Raw genomic sequence first — 20,327 nt, 5'->3', positions numbered from 1 at the left:
AACTAATTGCCTTAAATATATAGGATGTTGCAACATTATGTAAAATAATATAATTATATGTATACATTTTGATTAATTGATGAATATTATATGTATTTTATAAAACAAATATATTATTAGCCTTCAGAAAAGTACCTTCACGCTAAATTGTAGTAATTGTTTGCTAAGATGTTAAAAACTCAATAATCCTGTAAAATGTAAGTTTCTTGGAAGAAACAATTAATTGAAAAACTTTGGATGAACACCAATGAGTAGCCATCACCATTTCTTCCCCCATTTGGATTTTTGTCACTCATTGACATTTCATTTCACCCAGCCAAGTAAAACCAGTATTGGATCATGTTGAAGGAGAGTGCCTTCTTATCAAACACAGTATTCATTTGGATTTTCTTAATTTATTAGACTATCTTGCATGGCACATGTACATGTGCCAGCATTCATCCTTGGGAATGTGCTTTAAGCACCTTTTAATAATAATAATAATAATAATAAATTTATTGGTCCTGTTGATATGTTAGTACATATATAGGCCTTGTCAAATATACATTAAAATAGTAGTACATATTACAAGATTTAAACATCATACAGCAATATTAACAGTCATTTAAACAAGAATTCTTTTACATTGTAAAAACAATTGTCAAGTAAATATTTTTTTAATTTAATTTTAAAATACACCAGTCTTTGCTCATTTTTTATTTCTATTGGCAAATTGTTAAATAATTTACAACCCATATACGTAGGCCCATTGCTGAACATAGAAAGTTTATGAGAACTTGTTACATAATTGGATTTTTTTCTGGTATCATAGTTATGCACATTTTTATTTTTTTTAAGTTAAATTTACCTTCAAAAGTTTTTACAAATAATATGGATTCATACATATAAATGCAGGATAGAGGCATAATCCTCAGCTTTTTAAATAGGCCTCTACAGCTCTCTTTTTGACTAGCATTACAAATTGTTCTTATTGCCCACTTTTGGAGTTTAAAAATTCTCTCAGGTGGAGGGAAATTTCCCCATGCCACTATGCCATATTTCAATCTGCTATAGACATGTGCATAATATAGACTTATGGCTGTGTCAGTATTCGTAAGTTTTTTCATCCTTCTGATTAAATAACAACCAGAGGCAATTTGAGATGCAAGATTATCAATGTGACTATCCCAACTAAGACATTCATTTAAGAACAAGCCAAGGAATTTAATACCTGTTGTACGTCCTAGACTGTTGTCTGTAAACTTAATGTATGCACTACAGTCAATTTTCTTCTGTGGCGTATGAAACAGCATATAGGATGATTTACTCTTATTTATTAGAACCTTATTATTAGAACACCAACTCTCCATGTTTGTGACAGCTTCCTGAGCTGGTAGAATCACATTTCCTGCCTGCTTTAACAGATGATTGGTATCGTCTGCATACATGAATACCTCACCATTTAATGAGTTTGGCAGATCATTAATGTATAACAGAAATAGCAGTGGCCCCAGAATGAATCCTTGGGGAACCCCTCTAATAACCTCCTGGTAGGAGGATGACCATTTTTTCATATTTGCACTGGAAATAGTTACACATTGCATTCTCTTTGTCAAGAAGGACCTTATTAATTTGGTTGCAATACCTCTTAGTCCATAGCAATGGAGTTTATGCAGAAGAATTACATGGTCAACAGAGTCAAAAGCCTTTCTAAGATCATAAAATATACAAAGTGTCTTGGCGTTATTATCTATGCCATCAAGAACAGAGTCAATAAACTTGTATAAAGCGAGCTCAGCAGAAAGTCCTTTAATAAAGCCAAATTGGGACTTTGATAAAATACTGTTTTTTATTAGGAATTCCATTATTCTGTTTGCAATGACAGATTCAAGTATTTTTGAGAACACAGAAACTTTTGTTATCGGGCGGTAATTGTCCATTACCTCCTGATTCCCACTTTTGTATAGCGGAATGAATACTGAGAATTTCAGTTTGTCAGGAAATACACCTGATGATAGAGAAGCATTTACTAAGTGAGTAATGGGAGCTAAAAGATAATTGCTACATTTCCCCTTAAGGAGTGAGCAGGGAACCTCATCCCATCCAGCTGAGTCTTTTTTGCTAATTTTTTTATGATTAGTTTCACTTCTTGTTCACATGTTGGGCGAAAATAAATATTACTTGAAACTGAGATGACGGAGTTTTGTCCTCTATATAGTTGGGGAGCAAGATTTAGAGGCAATGACTTTTCAAGGAAGTTAAGAAAATGGTGATTGAAATGGTTGGCAATATCATTGGGTTCAGAAACCAGTTCTTTTTCACAGAAGACAGAGTCAATAGAAAATTTTCTCTGTGATTTAACAGAGTTATTATTGATGATTTCCCATGCTGCTTTGGTTTTATTTTCAGAAGAATAGATGTAGTTTACATTGAAATTTCTTTTTGTATCAATTATTAATTTGGAATAGCACTTCTTGTAATCTGAATACTGTTGTTTTACCTTGATATCATTAGTCTCTCTATATCTTGACCAAAGGGACTTTAATTCCCTTGAGATACAAGAAATTTCTGGGGTTACCCAAGATTTGTAATGTAGCTTTCTTGATTTGGTTGGTTTCAAAGGAAAGCAACCATTGAAAGTGGAGATGAAGATGTTTAGGAAAATGTCAAACTTTTCATTAACAGAATTTGTGCCATACACTTATTCCCAATCTGTTTTTTGTAAAATATTACAGAATTCTTCCATTGCCTCTTCTGTGAAGAATCTTTTTTTAGGGCGAATAACACTGTTGTTTAGAGCTTTTGAAACAACTGGTACATTAACTGATGTTATTAAGGCCTTGTGATCAGAGAGATGGGATTCTATCACAGTACCACCAGTGAAAGTCAAGTTTGTGAATATGTTATCAATTATAGTTGCACTATTCATCGATTCTCTGGTAGGTAGGAAAATGGTTTGCTTTAGATCAAATGATGAGAATAAATCCACTAGTTTGCCCTTCTCATTATCATTTTGACTTAGATCGATATTAAAATCTCCACATATTATCAGGAATTTGGTTGCACAAAAGGATTTCTCTACAACTTTAGCTAGATTAGTTAAAAATAACTGTTGATTACCTATTGGTGATCTATATAGACTCATTACGTAAATGTGCTGCTTTTCGATGAGGAGGTCAACCACACAGCATTCAAAGTCCTTCTCCACACACAAATCATCCGATATTTTACATTCATTGGAACATAAACCATTTCGAACAAAAATAAGGACTCCACCGCATTTGAAGTTCTGCCTACAGAACATTGCGGCAATGTAAAAACCATCAATATTCACAGTAACTAGTTCAGCTGGCCTGAGCCAATGTTCGGTGATACAAACCACATCAGCATTATTCTGATTTATCAATAACTCTAAGCAATCTATTTTGTTTCTAATGCATTGAATATTTAAGGTTAATACTTTTAGGGGCTGCTCTAGTCAGAGCAATGCACTTTGATTAGAAGGTACACCAGCTGCAGGACCATTTAGTTTACTTTTCGTATGGTTTTTGTTGAATCTAAACCTATCAATTTCTGCATTTTCTGGCCACAGACTTAAGTCAAGGACATGGCTTAACATAGGAAAATCAACGGTAATTTTAAATGAGGCATATGGACCCCGGGCGTTTAAAGTCTCAACAATCACGGGAGAATTCAATTTTTGTTCCAGATAATCTTTAATCTCCTTATCTTTAGTTTGCGGTTCGAGCCTCCAAACATGGATATGTGCTTTCCTCTGTATCGCCTTGAAAGGACAGCCCAAACTGGCGTCTCCAGTTCCGAACTTTCTTGACCTCCGCCGATTTCTCTTGCTCTCGTAAACGGTGTATCCCGCGTCAGTGTTTTCATCCTGTTTCAAATTTTTCCTTACAAAGGTTCCATTAGGGGATGGAGATGGTTCCCGCGATTTTTCTAAAGTGGCCTTATTTGTCTTATCAGCTGACTGCATCGGAATCTTTTGCGAAGTTGTTAGAGGCACCTTAGATTCAGCTTTTTCCTCGGGCGTAATTGGGTTGGACGTCTTCTTATGGGTGTCTTTCTCGTGATAATCAACTCTCAGCATAGAAGAGAAAGATTTCTTGGCGTCATAATTTTCAGATGTCACATTTGAGGATCTGCATTCGTCAAAAGATACGGATTTCACAGTCTTTTGGTTGATGCCTGCTTGGTTACCACTATTGTTGTTTAGCACTCGAATCTCACTATTGAGTCGCCGTATTTGATTATCTTGTTCTAAAATAGTATCACAGCACTGGGAAACTTTAGACACTAAGCCTTCAACGAGCAACCTTAGGTCTTGCTGTCCCGTCATTAACTGAGACAATGTGCTCGTTACCTTGTGAATTTGGCGCGTAGACAGAACTTGACAGCTATTACACTGATATATCAATTCTCGGCTGGAGTTTAGAGCATTTAAGCTGGCCTTATTTAAAGAGGTGCACTGAAAGTGAAATTTAGCCAGGCAATCAAATGTACACGTAATAATTACGCTATTTTCATCGAAAGTATCGGAGCACAAAGCACAACGAACTTCTCTGGGTTCGGCCATATTGAAAAAAAAATAGCAAAATAATTATCCCAGCTCCATTTTTCAATGACCCTTTAAGGGTCATTGCCAGGAGATAATGAATCTCAACAAATCTTGAAAAGTAATTTTCCTGGATATCATGTAAAATATCTGGTCTTTTTTTAAAAATTCTTCATTTCCTACACTGGTGAGTCATTCCTCAGCAGCCCATTTATGCATCAGCGTTTACATCTGCTTTTGGGGCTCCAAACACATGCCAATGTATCAGAGTTGAGACTAAAAGGGTTTTTCACCTGATGAAGCAAAACATCAGTATTTGGTACAATAATCCTTGAACATGCCTCTTAATATGTGGCTTGTGCCTGGGAAGTGATCACTGTTTTAGAGTATCTAAGCTTTATGAATGTGTAGTCATGTAACACAAAATATAGTCATATGTTAATTGTAATTTGGGCTTCCTGAATGCAGAATGCATTTAGTTAATTGACTTTTTTTATGTTTTCAGAATCCGTCTGGAATCATTAGTGTGGCAAATGTTACTAATTCTTTTTTTTCCCTCATTCAGCCCTACATCAATGTGGAATATTGCAACAGAAGGGAAATGAGTGCATTACAATTAGTCAATGTGCTAAAAGGAGAGAATTATGAGCAACTCTCAGAACTTTTAAGAAAGAAATTGGTGAGTGAAAGATAAGTTTATATCAAAATTACTAGCAAGAAGTTGTGCTGAGCGTGTATTAAGTTCCAAAAGGCATAGCTTTATTTGATTGTAGAGCATTTTCCCTAAATCTGGTGTATTAAAAGTTGATTTTTAAAATTAGATTTAAATGCACGGCAAACTAGGACCTCGAATTAATTAAAGAACCTTCCATTTATATTAGGACCAGAGAATATGCTTCTTGAGCCTGGACCCTTTTTTACTCTCTAAAAAAATTAATACTAAATCTTTGGAAGTAGCAATTTAATGTAAATAAATAATAATAGTTCTAGTTATCACAAGAGATTGTGCAATTTTCCATAGATCTCAGAAGAAATGCTTAATTTGAACCATTTATCAGTGAACAATTTTAATAAAATAATATTCTTAATAAAAATTGTTAAGTTTTCATGTTTGCATTATTTGCTAAATGAAATAATAAAAAATATAGGTTTTTTTCCTCAGTGTGATGGCGAGAGTTTAGGTAAATTCAGGGTTAATGAAGCAAATTTGTGATTATTTACAGAAGTTATCTGTAGAAAGAGACCCACCCTTAAACCAACCAACCAACCGACCATTAAAAATAACTTTTTGTGATTAAATGAAGAATACAATGTATCTTTCCACTGTCTTTTATTCACGTACAACCAGTTTCAACGCTCAAGCGTCATCATCAGGTACAAATTAATCAAGACGCAGTCCATTTATAAACCATTCATGAGGGGGAGGAGGGGTGGGTGAGAGAGGGGGGAGAAGGAGGGGAAAGAAAATGGGGTTGCGAGCAGCTTTGATGAGGAGGGGGGAGAGGGGTGTTAAGCGTCAGGAAAGGTGATTGGTTGGTTGGCAGTGGGGAGGGGGGGTTTGTCGGATCTATCGGTGAAGGAAAGAGGTACTTCCAGGATTGGGGAGAGGTATTCAAACAATAAATCGTTAACCAAATGACCCGTTGTTAAATTCTTCCTGATTTTGAGCTCTTCCAATTTGTTCATCCTCATTCCTTTGTATTCTTCAATTAATTAAAATGAATTTCCACAAAGTTGAGCTGGAAACAATTGAATTTTTAACTTTCAGTGGTTTATTTTTGCGAGTACGAATTTGAGGTGGGAATAAATATAATTAATTTTCATAGAATTGTACTTTTTATGATATCTAAAAATACAAAATGAATTGCTTATAACAATAAGTTTTAAGGATTAAATCTTAGCTGTACAACCAAATAACCTAAAATGTTCTTTTATATTTGAAGAACATTTCTGAAGTTAAAGTGGAACAAAAATCGGATAGTGAAGGTGATGAAGATGATGAAGAGAGCGAATGCTGGCCTAGTGAACAATGTGGGCAGGTGTGTGGTGATAGCCAGAAGGTGAGCTAATCTGGATGGAACTCGGGTGTCGGTATGCAATCCACGTTAGCTTTTGTTCTGATCCAAGTGAGTAAATCATCTGGACATTTTAATCTCTGTTTTTCATTTCCCACCACAGAGAAAACTTGGCTCTCTTCCTAATTAAGATTCCTACTGATGCATCTTTTGTTAAATGCCTCATCGATCTGCAGATCTATGTGAACAAAATCAGTCTAAAAGGGCAGGTAATGGGGTGTCCAGAATTTCAATCCTAATTCATTGTTGAGTCATGACATAGCCGCTCCCTGACGTACACTCTTTGTTGTATGTTCTAATGGTAATTATGGGTGTGCTGGAATGGTGGAAAATATGTGGTTGACCATAAAATATTGAGTCACAATCATGAACAGCAATTTTACTCATATCGAATTGCTGTAGTATTTAACAATGAGTACAATACGTATGCCTCTCTGCCTCCACTTTACATTTATATCATTGGAAATTAAACTCCACCATCAACGTTACTGGTTATATAGAGATTCTTATTGTATGCCCACGTACTATTTACCTATATCGGGATTTGACTGAACTTTTTTGACTTAGATTGCACGAAGATTTGTCAATTGTTACTAAGTAAATATTAGAGTAAATATTATCCTCTATTCTTGGTTTGATTTTTATCTTAATATTTCAGTTTAAAAACTCTTATGTAAAGACAAATGTTGGAACCAATTCTCTTCATTGTTAAGATTTTCTCATCAATTAATTTCAATGAATTAAAAATCCTCCTAACCATTAATAGAGAAACTTCTCTTCCTTGATATATATGACTGCATCTTTGAAATATTTTCAAGAAATACTTACAGTAGTTTCCATTATATTTTTAAAATAGCATTACTTTAACTTGGTTTCCGAGGGCTGATTATTATGTTGAAGATGGTATGCAGAGGAGTTTCTCTGCTTAGCTTTTACATTTCATTTTACAAATGGCATTTTACAATGCTCTCTTTTTGATGGCTTGAAGACTTAAATATTTTAAAGTGTAATTTGGTTCTCTTTTCTGTTTAGATTCAAGTACCTGGAGAAATATGCAATGATTCAAAGGAAAATAACAATTCTGGTATGGACATTTATAATTCTTGGTCTTTAATAAGTAGCATTGGTAAGATGAATATGGTCATTGGTGTGTTGAAGGATAAATATGTGATTAATTTCCACTTTTCAGATTATAATGAAGCTCTATCTGAGGACATAATAAGTGGTATCTCCAACATCTTAGATTTGTCTGGGAAATGGAAAGATCTGGCTTGTATCCTGGATAATGAATTTCTGGCATCGGCCATGCAAGAGCAGATCAGCCCATCCAGAGCCCTGCTTAACTATGCAGATGTAAGTGGATGCATCAGGTAGTTGTAATTACAAATGGTACTGTGGCCAGAAATCGGTGGAGTATTCACCTTTGGGCCAGAAGATCCTGGGAGGCGCATTGGAACAACCTTTGAAAAATTTCAATAAGCTGCGGGAGATGCCACAACAGTAACCTTTAATGGAGTAAGGGCTTTTAAATGCATTTCTATGCTATAATTTCAGAGTGTAAAAATCATTTGCCCTAACCCTAAAATTTCAGAGTTTAAGAGGAAACCTCGATAGCTCAACTGGCTAAAGCACTCGGCCGGACATCAAGGGATCCGGGTTCGGATCCTGGTCAAGGCGAATGATTTTTATCCTTTGAAATTGTTGGATTGAAAGAACCTTTGAAAAGTTCAGGCTGTATGATGATCCGTGCATGAAGGCAAGAGATGGCAGCAGTGGTAAAGGCAAAGGGGCTTCTCCCTTACCCTGAGTTGATGATTAACTTGCGATTCAGAGAGTTTACTATGCAATGGCTTCTTTTGTAAATCCAACCATTAAGCCAGTTAATTCAAAGTTAGCGTTCACGTTTCATTGTGGTGAGCCATACCCCGAATCTGATCAAAATTGGCTCCGAGAATTTTCCCTCATTATATCTTGATAGAAGGGCAGGGGTAGAGCAATGGGACTACTGAATGGAGGGCCCGGGTTTGATTCCTGGGCAAGGCCATCTGGGCACCCTCAGCTCACCCAAGCTGTGAATTTTCGGGTATCAGATCTTCGTGGGATACCATGGCCTGAACAGGAAGAGGAACTGACCCCCCCCCCACCCTGCCAGTGTGTGAATTTCACACTCTTTTGGATTTAGAACTGTATGAACCCTACCCTCGATTGCCAAACCAAGCCTTGGGTTGACAATGGTGGTGATATGCTGGGAGCGTAATTTTGTTTAGTTTTTGAAAATTTGTTTCAAGCAACAAGAGTGCTAGGTGTGATTACCATAAGAAAGTTATAAAAGTTATGAGAAGCACTCCAAAAAGTAATCTTTTTGTTTTGATATTCCATGCGATTAGTAATGGGTTCTTTCTGACTCCTTTGTAAGAAATGCAAGGCAAACTTACCAATCTTTGAAAATGGAATAGTTAATGCAACAGGCCCAATAATTCAGCTGTAAAAGCAGCATATGACGAAGAACTGAATCAAGGTTCATTTATTAAGAAAACCAGAAACTGTAGATTATTTAAATTTTAATAATGATAGAAATATGTTCGTTCGAAGGTTTCCGCGGCGATGAGTAGGTGATTTCCACATTTTTCGGGCTGCGTCCGCGTATGTCGTTTAAATGTACAACAGTTTCGCCAGCTATCCTGCTGGCGTCCTCAGGTCAAGGATGAAAAGAAGCTTGTTGTCCCGTCTTATATAGGAAAAATCCGGCGCCGAGAAGGAAGAAAAGAAGAGACAAACCACCGCTGTTCCTGACAGGGAGGAAGACTCCAGACCACGACCGAAGGCTTACGTCACCATCCCCTTCATCGCAGGGACTTCGGAAAGAATCGCGAGGGCTTTAAGGAAGCATGATGTGGTGACCAGATTCAACTGCGTCACCAAGATAGCTGACACCCTACCCGGACCCAAGGATGGAATTTCACCGTTAATATCAGAAGGCGTGTACCAAGTGCCATGCTCCTGTGGCAAATGGTACATCGGTGAAACATGCAGAGCGCTGAAAACACGCATGAGTGAACACCAGAGGGCAACCAAGGCCAAACAGTTTAGAGCATCGGCCATCGCTGAGCACGCCTGGAGTGAACCCGGACACTCTATTCTGCTCGACGACGCTAAAATAATAGCGAAAGAAGGAAAATACTTCCAGAGAATAATCAGAGAGGCCATTGAAATCGTTAAAAGGCCAGAAAATTTTAACAGAGAGGATGGATATCCACTCCACAGTGCGTGGAAAAGAATTATTCCGCGAAAATATGAGGACGTTCCCTGATTGGCCAAGAAATTTCCCGGTATTGGCGCCGGATTTTTCCTATATTAGACGGGACAACAAGCTTCTTTTCATCCTTGACCTGAGGACGCCAGCAGGATAGCTGGCGAAACTGTTGTACATTTAAACGACATACGCGGACGCAGCCCGAAAAATGTGGAAATGATAGAAATATGTTTGTTCTCTCCCGGTGATCAGGATACAATATATCAAAGATGGTCAGTAGCACATGATGTAAGGCACGTCAATGTATGAGAAATCATAAGCAATGTGCAGAAACGTGAAAAAATTGACTCAAGTCATTCTACTTCATTTTTAAACAGTCATGGAATAGAGAATCACCTTGGCGGTTATTCCCGAAGTTTTACTTTTCAATTTCTTTCAACGACTGGGATAAATTATGAAATAATTTCATGCCCATTTCTTTGGGTCCACCCTGTAAAGATTAAGTTCTTAAACACTGGTGATGTATGTCATAATACCTCTTATGTAATGACCATGAACTTCTCCGTTTATCATGAGGCAGTTCATATCCTTTAACATGGATCATTGAACAACTCCTTAGAAAATATGAGATAGTGGTCATAGTTTTAGGAAAGGTGTTCTTTTGGTAGGGATTGTAAGTAAACGCATGAGCAGATGTGCCATGAACTTCATCCAACTTGGCTTTGGTCTCTTTTGGTGTTAAGCCTTTTTAATAGAATTGTTTAATCACTGCATGAAACTCTTTTCTTTTTTTCTTCAATTTTTCTGAATGAACGCTTGTTTGTTGCTTCAATTGACTCTGAAAATGAATCCACATGATGGATATGACTGAAACCTAAAATATTGGTCTAGTAAGAGATGAGGCTCCCACAAAGCAAGAATTTTGTGATATTTAGAGTGCCATCTCTTGGATTTTCTAAGGAGTTATTCTATGGCCCAAGTATTTTGAGAAGAGTTACATTAAAAAATTGTAAACATGTAGACAATTTCAAAAAAATTCATTTTTCTCCGTCTTGTGAATAACAAATGCAGACAGAAGTGAGAAACTTCAGCCACCAGTGGTTGTTAAATCAAAGTGCTTCAAGCATGGCCCACAGGAAATTCATAAGCATGCATGAACCTCAGAAATATCTTAAATCAAATATCTCTAATCTTGTTCTCAAATTTTTACTAGATTTTTTTTTCATTTTTCTAGTGCAACCTACAAAATATTTGCAAGGACGTCACCCTTTTGATAATAGCTTGAAAAAATGATTTCTGAGGCTCAAAATCCTTGGACCAAAAACTCTGCTAGTCAGGTTGATTCAATACACCCATATTTAGTGCACCCAGAAAAGTGTTAATATCCTCTACTGTGAACTCTTTCCAGTTAATACCTGGGGTAGTTCTCTCTGCCTAATTGTATGCCTAGAATACTTGTTAGTGTCACTAGTTATGTTTTTATCAGTGTCCGTAAAAAACAACTGGAAAAAATCTGATGGTGTGTCACATTTAGCAGGAGCTTGAGATCGAACACACCGCTGGCCAGTTGAGAAGGGGATCGTTTTAGATTCTTGATCATTTGCAGACATAGCATTCCACTTTTCAATTTTCTTGTTTTCCATAATAAACAATTCTTTCACGTGATGTTACCCCTGATTCCACAATGATATCAATTATGTCCCCATAACTATAATGTGGGTAAACAATTGTGCATATTCGTTTCGTATTAATGAATTCAACATTACTATCAGTGCATTCACACTGATCTTATTTTGAATGCAGAAATGTTTTCCCTTCTGTAGTTCCACTTGGACCCACACTCCGTTCATCATCCTCCTATTATGCTAGATCTGAAAACACATTTTTGTCACTCTTTTCTTCTCCAATAGTTCCTTTATTTTTGGTGTAAAATTTGTCTTTGCTGCTTTCAAGCTCTTTGGAAAACTTATCCATATCCTCAGGAGTGGAAATTTGTTTTGAGTACAGGACCACTTGTAGGGAAAGCATTCATCCAACTACAGGTGAAGCATCGTTTGAGAAAAGGTCCCCGTGTCATGAAAACAGCTGCGATATGCTTCTAGGAGCATAAGCGAACCTCTTGAGAAAAGAAAGTGATTTGTAAATCCCTAATTGCCTATCAAGTTTAGTCTGAGTCTTAAATGTGATAATTGGATGCTCCTGTTGCAAGAGTATGGGCGATAAGATTGTTCACCAAGGGAAGGTGATGCAGGCTGAAATATCACTCACAGGAGACAAGAAGTAAAAGGCAATTGACTGAATTGAAATAGTGTTAACGATACAGTAAACAGATGCTGTGGTGGTAGTATCAGTTTGAGATGGCATTTATGTGTAGATTTATAATAGATACAAATGATGTAGTTATAAAATAATCTATGTCCCATAGTTGTAACTTTTTCCTCGTCCTTTGGTGCTGATGGCATTTAGAGAATTAATTGAATAAACTCCAAATCCGCCTTTCACAAGTGGTGAATCTCCATGTCGAGTGTGGCCAGACAAACGAGCTGGTACCAGTGATAGTCGTGTCGAGTCACGCTTTACATCCGAGTGTCAAAGGCTGAGTGAGTAATTCTGCAGGGATGTTATCTATACCCTCCACCTTAGTCCGTTTCAATTCCCTTAATATTTCTTCTGTCTCTCTATGAATTATGTCTGGACCGAAGCTAATAAGTTTTTATCACTAGCCTTATGTCTCTGCCATATAATTCTTTTTTGTATTCTATAATGAAAGCATTAATATTTAAACAATATAATATATTCTCTACCCCGTAGTGCCACTAATAATAATTTCATATATTGGGTTTAATCTCAAACATTGTAATTTAAAGGAAATAAAAGGATTTGGTTGATAATTTCCCATTGCTCAAACGATCACATTTCATAACAATGAGCCAAGCTAGAATGATTCCAAAATGTTTATGTGACTGTCATGATGAGGAAGGGCAATTTGTCTCATTTCAGGTAAATGGAGGCATCACCCTGAAAGGACTTAAAAATATGATGGAACTTATAGGAGAAGAAGATGCAGTGGTTGAATTACAGAAACTCCTGGTGCTACAGAAGTGCATTAAATATTCCTGTTTTCCATAAAAGATTCTACATTTTTTTTTAATTTAAAAAAATTCTTCTGTAAATATCTGTCATACCCCTTCACAGTATTATTGTATTCCACATATGATTGCCGAACATGGTTAATCATCGTCTAGTAATAATCGCATGATAGTCGAACCCATCTTAGGAAATAATATAGAAATGATACTAAGATGAATTATCAAAAATAAGCATTAAACTTTTTCAACAATGATATTACATGATTTTATTTCTCTGTAAAATGAGATTTCTTTTAGGAAGGAAATAATGCACATTTTTTATCTTGCAAAGTGAGAGAGTGAAGACTTGTCTCACAGATGATTTTGAGTGACTGTGCTCAAGTTTGTTAAGTTTTAATCGGAACGCAACTGGTAAATTTGTGGAAAAAATGATTTTCTGAAGATGGACACTTTAACTCAAGGATTAATATTTGAGATTGCATTATTCCATCCTTTAAGTCTGTAAATGTGGTACGTATTGCAAGAAAATACTTATTGTGAGGATCCACTGTTGATATTCACAAAATGCACCCAGCTCTCCATGAGAAATCAGTTTGCCCTCTCCTGAAGGTGGCTGGCTCTGCCAAGGCCGAGATGGAACCGACACCATCATGCAGCCAGCCTCTTGACCCTTATTGAACCAGGGACTGCCCCCCAGAGAAGGAACTTCACCCCCCTGCCTTACTGGTCTGCAATTCATTATAATTCTTATAGTAAACTAGTATAATACATAATCTAATAGGAATTAGGTAATTGTTTTGTAATGTACATTTGAATAATGTGCCAAGCCACTCAGGGAAGGTACTTGTACCGAGTCTTGACCGGGACTTGAACACGGGGGCACTTAAACCCCCCTCAGGATTCAGTGTAAATTATGTTACCTCGATAGCTCAAGTGATTAAAGCATCATTCCAGCAAGTCGAAGGATTTGTGGTTAAAGTCCCAGTCAAAGAAATATTTTTGCACTTGTGATCTGCTCAATTCTGCCTTCCCAACCTTCTTGTTTTCGTCCTTTGTTCCTATCCCTTTTCTAAACCACCTCAGTTATCATTCCCAAGAATATAATGATGGACACTATAGAGAATGAGAGTCCCAATCGGCTGTGTGTTGTGCCCGGCAGCGGGGGAGGCTAGGCTTCTGCAGTCATCATCTTATGAAACCCTTGAAAAGGAAAACGGATGGCAGCAGGACAGAAGGCGCAGAAGAAGAACACCAAAGTAGTTATGATAGGAACTTTGAATGTTCGGACAATGTGAGGACAGAAAAGTAGGGAATATTAAGCGAGAGATGGAAAGAGGAAATATAGATATTTTAGGTTTATGCGAGGTGAGACGGAATGATAGCAGAGATTACTGGAGATATAGTTACAAGAATACTTGTATGGAATAATATTCAACGTTGGGAACGAGAGCCAGCAAGGGGTTGCCATTATATTGAATAAAGTGAGAAAAAGTGATGAATATTACTAGTAGAGATAAAAGCAGAACAAACAAACTTGGGCATTGTTCATGTATACATGCCACCGAGCAATCATAAGGAAGAAGAAGTCGATAAGATATTCGATTAGCTAAGAGGACATAATTGCGTGTGTTCCGGCAGGGAAACATTTGATAGTGATGGGGGATAAGAATGCAACTGTGCTGCATTCAACGCCATGGTAACCAGAATAATCTACATGGTAAAAAATTTCTTAACCAGCCTAGTATCCAAGGTCATTGCAGTACTATGCCCACTCCCCGAAACGTCCTTCCTCATTGGATGAAATGTTTGCCTTAAGAATTTTTTCCAAAACAAGGTGGGATTTCAAAAGTAGTGTGAACCCTGTATTAAAAATGGTGATACCCTCCAAAATTGCTTTGAAAATCTTGAAAATGGTATAAATGGTGATGCATCTACATTGGGGAAGGCTCATGTCCTCTTAAAATTATTGGAAGAGAAGTAAAATGTCTATTTTCATAAGGTTATGCATAGAATTAATCTTTTGTACAATCAAGTCCAGCTGCAAAATGCTAATTTATCAAAGGGGAACTTCAAACCTTTGTATAAAAAGAGACATTTCAGGCATGTTTTGGTGGAATATCATGATTAATTAAAAATTGGCAATTACCCATAAAAAAAAATTTAATGCGACCAGTTTCAATGTAACTACATCATCGTCAGGTAACAGTCATCGCTCCAAGTCTAGTGTATATGCTTAAAAGCAAGTAAGGGGAGAGGGTAGGGGAAGAGGGAGGAAAGGTAGAAGGCAGCATGGGTAACTACGTATGTGAGTGGGGAAGGGGGTGGGAAAGACAAAACACCCCCTCAGACCCATGCCACCCACAAATTAGCTAGCTTCAATTCTGTGATCCACAGATTCCCTTGTCCAAATCCAACTTCAAATGAGAGCTCAAGATGATCAAGCACATAGCCTTTAAGAACTGTTACCATTTCAACATAATAGATAATTTAGTGAAGAAGAAACAGGCCTTGAAATCAAACATCTCCCTTTCTTAATCCTTAGGCTTCCGCGCCGTCTATCTGATGAATCCATGCTGGTTTCCGGGAATTACCGTCGCGTAGGTTAGTCGGTTGACCGACTAACCTACGCGACGGTAATTCCCGGAAACCAGCATGGATTCATCTCCCTTTCTGTCACTACTGCTTTAGAGCGGAAGTGGTGCTAACTTTCGTTCCATAACCCTGTGACGTACAAAATCGCGTACAGACTTCCCAAAGACAAATTCCGCATTTCATTTTATTCCCCCACTACTCTGTCCAAAGCCTTATGCTCAAACAAAGACCCCATGGAATGCAATAAAAAAGTGGTGCATATGAAATTCAGCGTGAGTGTGGAGCTATTTACATTGGGCAGACGGGCAGAAGTTTTTCAACGCATATTGAGGAGCAGAGGGAAGGCTATATTACAGGTCATACTAATTCTTTGTTTGCCAAACATCCACTTGATTCCAACCATTTCTGTGACTTCGACTTCCAAGTGCTTCACAGCTTGGATAAAGGAAAGAAGCTAAATGTCATGGAACAACTAGAAATCATGCGCTGCATGGACTTGGAGCTCATCAATGAAGTCCTATTTTTATCTCCACCCACCTCTCCATCTCCGTCCCACGATGTTCACGTGCTCCCTTGTCCCTGTGCTCATAGGGATTCCCCCCCTCACGTACGGAGAGCACGCTTTCCCGACCAAGGTGGGAAGCCCCGACTCCCCTTGCCTCTTTCTTCATGGACCAGGAGGGAAGGTTCTACACTTCGGGACCCCCCCCCCCCCTCGGCAATTTAAAAGTGAGGAAAATCCCTCCTCCTCCCTCCCGCTAACCCTTGCTTGGGCATGCCCTTTGGAACCATAGTATACAAGTGATCCCAATCACCAGTTTTTACCCTTTGTACCCAGTGCTCCTTTGTGCACTGATACCATGCTCCCAGTCAACGACCACGGGGAAAATCCCCAGCGTCACCCACTTTCTCCACGGCCCTAGGAGTATGGTGCCGCTCTGCGGGACGCACCCCAATGGGAAATCCCCCTCCATCCAGCTATGACGTTCTCTCCGGACTTAGCACCTGTTTACTTTGTCTTCCCCTTTTGCATTTAATTCTGGGTTTCCTGTAGGAAACCTTCGAAGAATAAGTCTGGCTCATCAGGAGTATTACTACCGAGACTGAGTGAAGAATGAGAAGAACCAAGACCTTCCTCAGAAACGCAATGGATCAACAAGGATTTAAGTGCATTGGCAGTGGAGAAAGTACTACATATTTATGGGAGAGAATATTTCAATTCCTTACTTACGGGAAAGTTTCCATCTAAGAAAGAGAGAGAGTGGATTCTGTTTTAAAGGAGGTAAAATGCAAAACTACTGCATACTGGTATGAACTAATAATTACTTATGCAAAATATTGCACATTTTTTTAATTCGGAGATGTAATTCAAGATGATATTTTATAATTTAAAACTTTGTGTATTTATGATTTATTGATTTTCAATATTCAACTTATTCAAATTGCAGTGTTGCCTTCTTTAGCATTTTCTAATATTTTATTAATCCCATTGTTTCATATTTCAATTGAATATGTTGGTTATTCTTAATCATCCTGTTAAGTAAATGCAGTCAGTTATTTTTGAGTTTTAAATGTTCTGGAATGTGCAAGTGCTCTAAATTCACAATTGTTATTCTTAGTAAGACTCGTGTATGGATCACCATTGGCTTGCTTTTTAATCGCTTCAATTTTTATTTTACTATTGTGAATGTTTGGAAAATCTGCATCAGCCATTTCTTCAGAAAGGGGCAAATCATATCACTAGCAAAGGGCATTGCATCCCATCTAACCCTTGAATCGTGGAATACTCTTCACTTTCCTCAACATTGGTAGGAGAACAATGCAATTACTGTTTCCCCCAGTTTCTTTGAACTCTTAGAAGAAGTAAAACAATATTAAGTTCCAAAATCAAACAGTTATTTCAAGGTCAGTGAAAGTGAGTTCCACTGTAGGAACACGATATAAGGCACCTGTGGAGATAGATCACCAAACACACGACAGTGGCATGAGTGCCCAGAGCACTAGTCATGACTGATCTGCTTTAACACCCATTTTACATTCTGTTTTCAACCAATGATGTCTTAATATTGTGGAATAATCATAAAATCACATAATTTATCTCATTTCAGCTATCTTTAAGACTTATTTGATAAAAAGTATGTGTCAATATTGTACAAACAATGGTTCAATTAGTGTTTAAACATATTCAACCAAAAATTTCACAATAAATCACAATTTAATGATGTTGGAGGTTTTTGTCTCAAAATTAGTGAAGAATTGATATATTTTTTTATAATTACACTAAAATAGATTCAAAAACATGTCACATTAATAAGAGCCCTATAGGGTCATATGGTCCCATTAGCAAAAGTGTATCGGACAAACATTTATACCCTGAAAGACAACATGGAAAAGTTTTGAAAACTCCTTTGAAAGCCATTCAATCAGCCTTAGGAGGCCACCAACTGCTATGGATACAAGAATAAGCAAGGTACCTATTTATATCACTGTGTGAATTTTCATGAGGTGGAGCCATCACAATGGGCAGAGGATACTTCGCAGGCAAATCAGAATAGGCATCTAGGTGTGAACTATTAGAAGAGAGGAGATAATGGACGAGGCTTGTGATTGGCTCTTGCCCAGCTGTTGCCTGACTATGGCAACATTGTTCAAGCGTGCTGAAGAACATTTTTTCTGCAAACAACAATTACTGCTATCATAAATAGCACAATTAATCACTTCATTCAGTGAAAGCTAACATTAATTTTCTAATAGAAAATGTAAAAAGAATATGTTTAAAGTCAATACAAATATTAGATTCAACTTTGTGATGAAAACATTTAAAATTGGCAAAAAATTGTAGCAGATGATTGAAACCACATTATATCACGATGGTCCTTTGGTTAGTATTTTTTTCTTTAGATCACTTATTGCAGAGTTGAGCTCATTGACCTAGAAAATGATATATAACATTATTTAAAAAGCATGTAAGTGTAACTTAGCTCTTCTATGGGTTCTCATTCAACCTGAGCCCATGGACATTGTCACTTGAATATGTACCTTCGAAAGTTTGTCTTTTGCAGCCTTCTGCTGGGTTCTTGGGGAGGATAAATCAATGTCTTTGGTACACTTCAGACTTTGCAAGCTTTCAAATATCAAAGATATTTCATCACCAATATTTATTGCTGGGCTGTTGTTCTTATTCGAATTACTTCGAGACTGTTTTCTTACTTCCAGGGATAAATTTGGCAACATTTCTCTTGTTGGCATTTTCATGTATTCATTATCTGTATCATATGGGAAAATTTTTTCCTTTGTTGGGACACCTGTCATTTGTGGTTAAAAAAGGAAATTTAGATTATATTATTGAGTTTTTATGCACTTATACTACAATTAGATGCTCGTTTAAGTAGACTGCAATTGCCCTAAAAAACTCAAATTTACAATTTTGAGATTATCATGAGTGAAATTACATGCATCGCTGAACTAGGAAAAAACATGTTGAAAGCTAACCTTGATTATTATTCCCAAGTTTGATTCTTATCCATATGTAAATCCCATAAAATTATTTGCTCGTACAGGTGTAGTTCCAAATGTAGATAAAAAAATCATCACATTGAAAGATGCCTACACTTATCCCATTAACTATTACCACTATTCTAAAGGTAATAAGATTTAAATTATTAAAAGTATATCTGCTATTATGTTATCATGCCATTTTATCCACTTGTTGGTAGGTTCAAAATCATTGCCCCAAATAAAGGAATAATATTTTCGTACTCCTTAATCATCATATTTAGTTTAATGCATCTTTCTGGATTTACATAAATGATCATGATGGATTTTTTTAACTAACTTCCAATTACATTCTTCTTTATCCTGTAAGTCTCAGGAAAGAGCATTATAAATGATGTGTGGCATGGTGGATGGCCGAATCCTTTCCGGACGGACCTCGTGTACTAATAATGAGTGCTTCATTCATGCAGCCACTTAAATTAGTTAATTTGGGAAGTCATAACAGATATCTAAAACGACTCATGGAAGTTAAGGGGCTGCCTCCTGACCCTGAAATGTCCTTAACTTTCTTGCCTTTCCTATTGCGACTTTCTTTTTTTTTTTTGGTCAGGAATTCCTCTTAGCATGGCAACATTAGCATCCAAAGCAACATTCAATGTGATTCCTGTGGATAAGTGGAAAAAGACTAATTGAAATCTGGCTACACTAATTCTTATAGTGACCTGGGGCATTAATGTATTGTTGAAAAGTAAATATTATTTTAGCAGGTATACTGACAAATGAATCAAGTTTATTTTGCAAAATGACTCTTGAACCATAAATTTTGATCCATGGTGCTTAAATGGGTTCGATTCCCGGGCGAGGCACTCTGGGCACCTGCAGCTCCACCCAAGCTAAAGTTATTTTTCGGGTACCAGATCTTCCTGGGAAACCATAATCGGCACAGGGAAAGGAACTGGCCCCCCTACCCTGATGTGTGAATTTTCACACGCCGTAAATAGGGCTTAGTACTGGGTGATCTCTACCATCACCTACTAAACCGACCTTCCGGATTGTTTATGGTTTTTATGGTGCTTAAATAGTTGTGGAGATTTCTTTTTAGGAATGAGTAATGAGATTGGCATCATTTTGATTGAGTGATGCCGGACAACTTCAGAGGTTAATTAGATGATTGAAGACTGTAAGAGAGCAGTGCATATCCTTTAAAAGGTAGTATTGCAGCCATGAAATTAATGTGACAATACTCACATTGCTTGAGCGTGCTTCTCCTTTCTTTC

General features: G+C 37.2%; 1 protein-coding gene across 3 annotated transcripts in view; it reads left to right on the top strand.

Moving 5' to 3' along the window:
- The window catches only part of Rel (nuclear factor NF-kappa-B family member relish), a 56,452-nt gene extending 43,233 nt beyond the window's left edge, over positions 1–13,219 (top strand). For all 3 annotated transcript variants that reach the window (XM_071584653.1, XM_071584651.1, XM_071584652.1), the window contains 5 exons: positions 5,112–5,225; positions 6,490–6,606; positions 7,654–7,705; positions 7,811–7,974; positions 12,875–13,219. In XM_071584653.1, coding sequence (XP_071440754.1) covers positions 5,112–5,225; positions 6,490–6,606; positions 7,654–7,705; positions 7,811–7,974; positions 12,875–13,003 — 576 coding nt within the window. In that variant the 3' untranslated portion in view covers positions 13,004–13,219. The remainder of the gene's footprint in view (positions 1–5,111; positions 5,226–6,489; positions 6,607–7,653; positions 7,706–7,810; positions 7,975–12,874) is intronic.
- The last annotated feature ends 7,108 nt before the right edge of the window (positions 13,220–20,327 follow it).

This window comes from Hetaerina americana, unplaced genomic scaffold, assembly GCF_022747635.1.
Source record: "Hetaerina americana unplaced genomic scaffold, ioHetAmer1.1.p SCAF_2, whole genome shotgun sequence".
Classification (NCBI taxonomy): Eukaryota; Metazoa; Arthropoda; class Insecta; order Odonata; family Calopterygidae; genus Hetaerina; species Hetaerina americana.
Note: the sequence above shows the minus strand (reverse complement) of the source record. Positions and strands in the feature narration are given on the sequence as shown.